Below are 9,290 nucleotides of genomic sequence, written 5' to 3'. Positions count from 1 at the left end.
GAGGACGAGGACCAACCACCAGCTAAGAAGAGGAAATGATGTAGCTATGACCATTTATTTTATTTCGAGAAGATGTAATAGGTGGAGGGAGGTTTACTTGGCCACCCTATTCATGAACTGCTTTTTTCATTTGACAGATTTATATGTTCTTTTTTGTGCAATGAATTGGGATTCTTAATTTTTATCTACACTATGTTTTTTATGTGAGATTTGAGCTTTACGTAGATGATGGCCATTTTACTTGGAATTAATTCAGATTGCAGGGAAAACAGCCCTTTTACCAACATTAATACCAATATGCGGTTTTAGTTTTATATACACTACTGGATCATGTTCTTGTATACGAAAAATAGAGATCGATTCATAAGTTTTCTTGTGCACGTTACAATCTGAGCCAGAATTGTCACAACGGTGACGTTAAAAATATTGAAGGGACAAAATATTTGTATATTAAATTTTTTTTTAGCGTCTAAAGAAGATCGTGTCGAAATCTGCATCTACAAGTTCAATGTTCAATAAGATTTTTGACCCGCCGGCCAAGAGTTATGAGGATGGTAAATCATCGATCCAAACTTGCAGGAAATGATAAAAGGCTTTTCAAAAATTTGAAGACAAATCAAAGTGAAAGACAGGTAGACAACTATTATTGTCCTTCAAAGATTCATTTCACAAATATTCCTTGACCTCGCTGCTTCCATTATTGTTGGGACAAACACGTCTGACATAGGGTATGGTGAAGTGTTAAAACAGACTCCAGTACAATCAAGAACACTTGGTTAGGTATTACAATGGTGTGAAAACCGGCCCTCAAAAGAATTATTCCATGTTATAATTTTAAGTTAAATTTATAGTCATTTTCAAAAAATTATTGAGATGAAAGAAATTATATATTTTTAAGAGAGACTATAAACAACTCCACTTAAGTTAAAACTTGCTATTGCTTCCAACTTTTATTTCGCTTTCAGGGATATCATCAACTATATTATCTCTTAACCTCTAATTAACAATAAAAATACAACATTATATGAAAGAGAAATGTTATTCATACTCACTCACTGCGTTAGTCGCTCTACGTGACATTTTACATGGTAATTTGTGATTTGATACATTAATGTGATAATTTTTATTACATCATGTATCAAATTACTAAAATAGTGAGTAATTACAAATAACATTATTCTATATGAAATTGTACCTAAGTATAACAATCTCAAACGAGTTATTATCTTGTGGGCAGGGACGGATCCAGACAGTTCGAACTGTGGGGTTAAAAATGAAATTTTTTTCGAACAACGTATCATTAACGAAAATAAGACCGTATGCTACTGCAATAGAATTTGGGTTTGGACTTTTTGGGCATTAGACTAGAGAAATTAATTAGGTTGGCTCACTACTTTGATAGAAAATTATGTTTTAAGTAAGTGGAAAAAAAAAATTCAAAAAACTGTGAGGTCATTTGACCCCATGTGGGCCTGCCAGTGCTTGTGGGGCACATTTTCCATTACATGTACATACTCTTGGATGACTATTAGTTCCATTTACTTATAATTTAAATTGTTTATAAACACTTTTTCAAAATATTTCGTTCTCTAATATGACAAGTTGGTGGGATCGTGAGTCACGACATGTCTGCATTGACATGTCCATGGCCAAAGGGACTATATCTCGAGCCCAATTCGATCCGTTTAAGACTTTAAGTCACATGCACACTTTATTCGGTTCTTATACCGAGCCAAGATTGAGCAAAAGTTGAACTTTATAAAACGAGTCACTAGATCAACGGACGATCCTAAATCTGAACATAGTCACCCCTCGCTTTATAACCGATCAAATAGCATAACATAGAGAAAGCATTTTTCTTCCTTTTTTATTTTTTATAAAGATACATGCATTGGACAAACCTGCTAGACCCCACAGCCGAAACCCAACAGTAGACTATACTTATCTTTGAATTAAGTTCATTGTACAAATGAAATGTACAGAAAGCATTGTAGATGATGAGGTGATAACAATGCATTGAATAGTTTAACTTTGTGTTTCGTCCAACATTCAATGAAATCTTGACGGCTAGCAACCTGTCAAATATTTCTCTACAGGTAGCATATCTGCTTATCTGTTTCCTCTAGTTACTTGTATGATCTTTTACACATTTGCTTAAGCAAAAGCTCATCTAAAGACTAAAATGATCCACCTCCAGGAAACAAACTTGACATTATAATTTATTATTCAGTAACAATGCATTGAATAGTTTAACTTTGTGTTTCGTCCAACATTCAATGAAATCTTGACGGCTAGCAACCTGTCAAATATTTCTCTACAGGTAGCATATCTGCTTATCTGTTTCCTCTAGTTACTTGTATGATCTTTTACACATTTGCTTAAGCAAAAGCTCATCTAAAGACTAAAATGATCCACCTCCAGGAAACAAACTTGACATTATAATTTATTATTCAGGATTGCATTCCAAAATCCAACACACCAAATCTAGATTCCATTTCCTAGCGTCTTTGTCAATGTTTGTTTTTAATAAATGGTGATGTTGTAACTAATATTATTATCTCAAATAAGCCGTTTGTAACTCATTAAACGTCCTTTTATCTTTGTCCTTTTACCATTCTTTCATCCAAATATATAATTTGTATCATAAATGATTATGGGCATGTATTAAAATAGAGATCTTGAGTATTTCTGCAAGTATTTGAGATAGGTTCTTTGGTATTTCACATGGGGTGGTGTTATGTGGTTTGTTTGTTATGTTGCAGCTTCATTTTTGCGTATGCAGAGGATTTGAAGGATGCTAATGAAAGTGTAAATAATACTGTATTTATTGATGGGAAGAGTTCCATTGGGGAGACAGACGGTGATTTTATATGTGCCACAATAGACTGGTGGCCGCCTGAGAAGTGTGATTATGGGACTTGTAGCTGGGACTATTCTTCTATGCTTAATTTGGTATATTTATCTCATACATTTGCTTTCTTCTTCTATGTTTTATGTTTGCGAGCATGAATGGTGCAGAAATGTTAGCTTAGAGATGGAAACGCTCACCTTCACATCAAACCCTTAAACGTGCACAATTTTATTGAATGGGTGATGGCGAGAGAAAAAACCGACCTTTGCATACTATGTTGAACAACTCGATCTAAAAGTTAGATAAGGTCATGTGTATATCATTTAAATCTTGTTTATGATAAATTTATACTGATTGCCTTGAAGTTCGTGAGTCATGAATGTCTTCAGGATTTCGATTTAGCTGTTGGAAGATACTATGTTTTCATTCTTGGTGGTTACTGATTCATTCTAATGCTTATGGTTGTTTTTCGCCCGTACAATGGTTTTAAATTCCATGACTTCGGGAATTTCTATAACATGCTAAATACTTGTCCTTTTATGTTGATGATTCCTTCTTGGAATGTTTGATTTGTTAACGTCAATTTAATAGAATAGATACTTCATGAAATTTGTTTGATCTTCTTGTGTCCAGGATCTTAACAATATAATTTTCCTAAATGCAATAAAAGGTAAGGATTGTATCACCTATTTCTACATAAAAAGTAGCCGTTTCAACTTCACAAGATTTTTTTATTTTTATTTTTATTTTTTTTAAATACTGTGTAGCTTTTTCGAGGCTGAAGATCAGATTGGGTGGCACTTTGCAAGATAAAGTCATCTATCAAACTGAAGATCACTTGCAACCCTGCATTCCATTTGCTCAAAACATGTCTGAGTTGTTTAATTTCACCAAGGGATGCCTTCCCTTGTCCAGATGGGATGAACTGAATTCCTTCTTTAATAAATCTGGGTAAAAGCTTATCTATTTTTAAATTTGGAAATGCAAATAGATGATGCAGAAATTGGAACTGAATTACCTTGTATGAATTCAATCCAGGGCTTTAGTTGTTTTTGGACTAAATGCACTGAATGGAAGATCCATACGGTCGGATAATTCTACTGTGGGAGCTTGGAATTCTAGCAATGCTGTTTCTCTTATTCGTTACACTGTCAAAAAGGGCTATAACATTTATGGTTGGGAACTAGGTAAGAATTCTTCTTTTCTAATGTCAATGCAGATTGCTTCTTTCATGCATGTCACCACGTATGGAAAATTGTATGAAAACAATGATAAAAATCTCAATATGACCGTTTAAGTCACTGCGAAATCGCAGAACTGTCAGATGCTAAAAAAATTGTTGATTGCCATTTTCTTTCCAGGGAATGAATTGAGTGGAAATGGAGTCGGGGTACATGTTGCAGCAGATCAATATGCATCTGACACGATTGTATTGCACGATCTAATACAAGACATTTACAAAGGAGTTGATGTCAAACCGAGAATCATAGCACCAGGAGGATTCTATGAACCGAGCTGGTTCAGACGATACATAGGTAAAACAGAGGGATCAGTAAATGTGATCACTCATCACATATATAATCTTGGCCCAGGTATTTCAACTAGCAAACTAGGATGATCTGGTTTTAGTCACCAGATGATCGATTATACATGAATATAAATATTCTTTTCTTATTTGTAGGAGTCGATGAGCACCTTATTGAAAAGATTCTTGATCCATCTTATCTTGACGGTGAGGCTGATGTATTCAGGGGGCTCAAGAACATCCTCAGAAGTTCTGCAACTTCAGCAGTTGCATGGGTTGGTGAGTCGGGAGGGGCTTACAACAGTGGCCGCAATCATGTTACAAATGCATTTGTGTTCAGTTTCTGGTAATCCCAATGCTACATTCACAGCGCAACTTTTCCGAGTTCAGTTCTTATACCTGAAGGATATTCTCTGTTCTGTTGGCACTAAATTAAAGGTATCTGGATCAACTCGGGATGTCATCAGCTTTTGATACAAAAACATATTGCAGACAAACTCTAATTGGTGGCAACTATGGTTTACTTAGTACCACGACCTTTGTTCCAAATCCAGATTACTACAGGTTCATTGAAATTCAATTGTTTATTAGTTATATTTTCGTTTTACCTTGATTCTCTCTTTATACGGCACATAATACTGCTTTTCTTACTGTAGTGCTCTTCTTTGGCACCGATTAATGGGGAGGTCTGTTCTGTCGACAATTTTTTCTGGGACAAAGAAGATCCGTGCTTATGCTCATTGCGCAAAGCAATCTGTAAGTTAATCGAACCTATTCAGTAGATAAAAAATTGAATTTCATTGTATGTCGAAGTGACCTATTTGGGACTTTTATCTCGCAGCAAGGTATCACTTTATTGCTAATAAATCTAGATGGAAACAATACTGTGGAGGCAAAAGTCAACTTCAATGGAACTCTGGTGGACCGACATGAAGATAGACATCATAGACATAGATCGAAAGTGAGTAAGATGCATCAGGCAAATGAAGCTCGTGGAACAAGAGAAGAATACCACCTGACGGCTATGGATGGAAACATACAGAGCCAGACTATGCTTCTCAATGGGAAGGCTTTAATCACGGATTCATCTGGGGCTATACCGCTTTTGGAACCTATTACAGTAACTTCTTCTGAACCTATAAGAGTTGCTTCTTTCTCTATTGCATTTGTTCATATGCCGTATGTTGCTCTCCCTGCTTGCAAGTAGGTGGGAGAAAACGAGCATTTTAGGTGGTTCCTTGTATTTTTTTCAACCCATTTTTGTAAGCGCACACATTTTTATGAAGATCACATGTAAAAAAGAATGGATATCTGTTTCTAGAGGGTGACTTGATCACAGTTTTAAAGATCACTATAAAAAAAATACATAAATCTCCTTTAACTACCTTAGGGATTAATGGATGGCATTTGTTGAATCACACACAGGAAAGTTACACGATAGGGGATCACACTAACATTTTTAGATTACAACAGAAAATTGTGTGATGCAAGGAAATTTCAGACTGATCATCCTTGTATATAGGATGCCTCCTCTTCAGGCTGGCGGTCGACTCTTTTGGTGTAGGCACGATGCCTTCTTTCACGGACATATACTACCCAAAAGATCAAGGAAAACATTAGAGCAGCAGAGGAAGTAATGAAACCAACATACACCCATTTCGTATACTTCCTCAATCCGGGACAATTGTTCTCACTAATATCTGTAAATGTCTCTGTAAGAAAAGTGGAGTCTATCAACTCCACAACAAATGGCATCCCTGTATACAAACCATAGCTTACATTTACTGAGCTCGTCAGTTGTGTATAACGGTCTGGGGTCAGTCGTCCAGTCGTGATACATATATCGGATGAGGAAACATCACAAATATACTTCTTCCATACCTGTGATGCATTGGTGAAGTTTACTTCGCCAGGTTCACATTTCCGATCTGTAAAATCAGGATTATACGGATTGCAGTAAGTTGGCATCAATATTCCCGATTGGTTAAAATATAACGGTTTGGCCTCGAGTGGAAGGTTGTTGGCATTGGAGACATTCGTTATGGCGTAGTTAACGACGCTAAGGAGTGAGAAGGTGACTCCTTTGGTAACTTTGGAAATGTCTTGAGCAGTAGTGTTATCTACTCTAGGAATGATCTCCTCCAACGCAGAATTTGCGTTCGGGTTTTGATGCCACTCATCCATCGCTACACATGTATCTGCAACAACACTGCCAAATAGAAACAACCAAAATCACCTCGAGCCCGAACTTAAATGAAATTTCCCTTCCTCGTAGACCTTCAAACAACATTGTGCCCCGGTAGTAAATGGACATCACTAAGACTAGTGACATCACGTAAGAAAGTAAAATAGTAAGACTAGCAATGCGGGAGAGAAGGACTAGTTGTGTTCTATTTGGCCCTGGAGGGAATCGAGATTGGTTTAGGACTAGGTTGGCATGACTTTTGAAAAGTCAAAAGATGCTTGTGGAGCTCTAGAAATGCTTTGTCCAATTAAAAGAGCTTTTAGAGGAAGCAGCCCAATGTGACTTTTTCGTGAAGTTCTTATACTAGAAGCACAAGCTATACAAAACAGGTCCTTAGTTCCTTTCTAGGGGTGAGGAAGTGAAACAGAACTAAATGTTGATAGACTTACTTATGAACAAGGAGAAACATGCCACTAATTATAAATGTTCCAGCCACCAGAATCCATCCTGCGATCACTAAGCTGCAGGAAATCAAGCATATTACATTATACTCAAAAATCTTTTTGAATGTATGTTCGACTGCTAGCAAAAACAACATTGTTGTGCTGCATACATACCAGTAAACAACCCATTTCTTTCCAAGAATGGAGAACACTGCACAACAAACAACCGTGACAAATCAATTAATCCCTCTATGCTTAACACGATGGTAAATATGAACAATAATTTGTAAGAGAAAAAATGATTTATGCTCTAGTCTATAACTAACAGAAACTTACAGAATCCCAGAAATGCCAAAACAAGAACTGCAGCAGCTACATATATAACAGCAAGCCTCCTGCCAAGGGATCGAAAAATTTGTGGAATAAGTATGTATGTTTGACACTCCGAACATTAGGTAGATTTTGATTACGTAGTTAAGTAGATGTAGGTTATTACAAGGGGTCGAGAAAATTGCGTATGTCATGTGAGTTCTTTCCTGTAACATTGTGAAAAGTATCAGCAAGTTGATTGATGGTTATTGCCATGGTATCAATTTCACCTTTGATTTCATCTGGTAATGTAATCTGCCCCACACCAACACTCTTCGCTGCCTCCAGATTACTGAGTAAGTTCTGTAGATTTACTACCACTGTGTCGGCCTGATGCAGGATGTAGCTCAGTATGTTAACTATACTATTCTGGAACTTGGCTTGCCCCGCGTACAAAAAACCTACTCCAGTTCTGTAAATAGAGATATGAAGTAGTCTCATATGAACTGATTAATGTTCTAACAAACTTACACATATGCAGCAAAGAATGGATTAAGACTTTAAGTTATTACATTGTCGCGGAAGTGAAGAGAAGGAGGAGAATAAGAGAGACAGCATAGGCTGCACGAGAATAGCCATAAGGTTTACGCCTGCAACAGCAATGGCGAAAACAGAGACACAACATGAACACTCCAAAGAAAACCAGCCAAATAACAGCAGCGATAATTGGCCCAACAGCTGAATAAGCTACTGACTGCAACAAAAACGGACGCTAATAAACGACATTATTGAGAAAATTCACTAGTCATGTATTTAATCCGAGAAATTATTCAAACCATCATACTGAATCCCACTTCACTAGCTAAAGGTTTGCCTCGTGGGTTTATAAACATTCGATGCACCATACGCCCTTGCAAGTCAGCTTTAACGGTGATTTCAATCCAAAGTGGTTGTTACAATTCATATCAGTACAAACACCCCTTCTTGGGGTACCCTCATTGTGGACGGGGCGAACTTGGAAGGGCTACATTCACTAAAAGATCGGTTCTGTGGAATGAATCCGCAGGGAAAAATGGCTGCGGTGGGCATCGATTTCAAAGAGGGATAGTTCGCGAGAGACTTCTATGCCAGCCGGGAATAATGGCTCCGTTATGAAAGAAAGCAGGATATTTGCCTGGTGGGTTCAAGCATTTCAGGCACCCGTCCATAACAACTCACAAGCCGGTTTTAAGGTGTTGACACATAAAAATTCAGCCCAGATCGAACAGCCCAGAGAGTAAAGCCCAATTGGAGGATCCCCAAATCAGATCGCCCAAAAAACGAAATCCAATTGAACGAATCAAGGTGAATGCCCAAATAAGGGGCCCAATAGTGCGGTAACGCCATCGCCCAAGTTTGCAAGTCGCTCAGAATCTGAACGAATAGAGTGGCATACGGTCACCCAGAGTCTCGCCCAAATCTTCAAGTCGCCCAAGGTATCAACAAACATAACGCATTATGATCATCAAGAAATGCAGTTATTGAGGCAGTTGCTAAAGTAACCTTATCACGTTCCACGACTCAAGGGGTTCAATCGAAAGCGGTTGAACGATGCAAGATAATGGCAGTAGTTAAAATGACAGTTTCATGACAAAATGGCCACTACAAAGAAAGTGGGTAGTTATAGGGCGATCAAGCAGTTTTTTAGAGCAGTTAATCACAAAGGGATCGCCTATGAAGTATAAAAGGGAGAAAGAACTTAGAAGCAAAGGACCGAATCCAAAACTCTCGAACAGAGAATATGTAATTTTCATTCCTTTAGCTTTTAGACTTAAACACTTCCTTTTCTGTAACTCGTGTGCTTGCGCCCCTTGGAGGCACGTTGTTTTCCGTTTCCAATTGTAAAGTTCATCGCCAATAAAAAGAACACCCCTTTTTGGGACTTTGTCTCAAGAGATTTCGTCCCTTACACAATCGTCTGATCCTCTTTAATTGTTA

At 37.4% G+C, this 9,290-nt stretch overlaps 2 protein-coding genes across 3 annotated transcripts; one reads left to right on the top strand and one right to left on the bottom strand.

Annotated features, from left to right (window-relative positions):
• The first annotated feature begins 2,556 nt into the window (after nt 1-2,556).
• LOC111366012 (heparanase-like protein 3) lies at nt 2,557-5,671 on the top strand. 2 transcript variants are annotated; one of them, XM_022986624.1, is made up of 9 exons: nt 2,557-2,952; nt 3,485-3,521; nt 3,619-3,802; nt 3,890-4,038; nt 4,213-4,386; nt 4,533-4,722; nt 4,815-4,940; nt 5,033-5,132; nt 5,218-5,671. In XM_022986624.1, the coding sequence occupies exons 1-9, from the start codon at nt 2,725-2,727 to the stop codon at nt 5,581-5,583; spliced, it is 1,554 nt and encodes a 517-aa protein (XP_022842392.1). In that variant the 5' UTR covers nt 2,557-2,724; the 3' UTR covers nt 5,584-5,671. The 2 variants fall into 2 exon arrangements, with proteins under 2 accessions (XP_022842392.1, XP_022842391.1); XM_022986623.1 differs by having other exon boundaries at nt 4,213-4,443.
• Nucleotides 5,663-8,099, bottom strand: LOC111365505. The gene is made up of 7 exons (XM_022986061.1): nt 8,065-8,099; nt 7,886-7,963; nt 7,501-7,785; nt 7,341-7,399; nt 7,179-7,215; nt 7,011-7,082; nt 5,663-6,585 (listed from the first exon to the last, which is right to left on the bottom strand). The coding sequence occupies exons 1-7, from the start codon at nt 8,097-8,099 to the stop codon at nt 5,883-5,885; spliced, it is 1,269 nt and encodes a 422-aa protein (XP_022841829.1). The 3' UTR covers nt 5,663-5,882.
• Between the last annotated feature and the right edge of the window lie 1,191 nt (nt 8,100-9,290).

Source organism: Olea europaea, chromosome 17, assembly GCF_002742605.1.
Source record: "Olea europaea var. sylvestris chromosome 17, O_europaea_v1, whole genome shotgun sequence".
In the NCBI taxonomy this organism is placed as follows: Eukaryota; Viridiplantae; Streptophyta; class Magnoliopsida; order Lamiales; family Oleaceae; genus Olea; species Olea europaea.
Note: the sequence above shows the minus strand (reverse complement) of the source record. Positions and strands in the feature narration are given on the sequence as shown.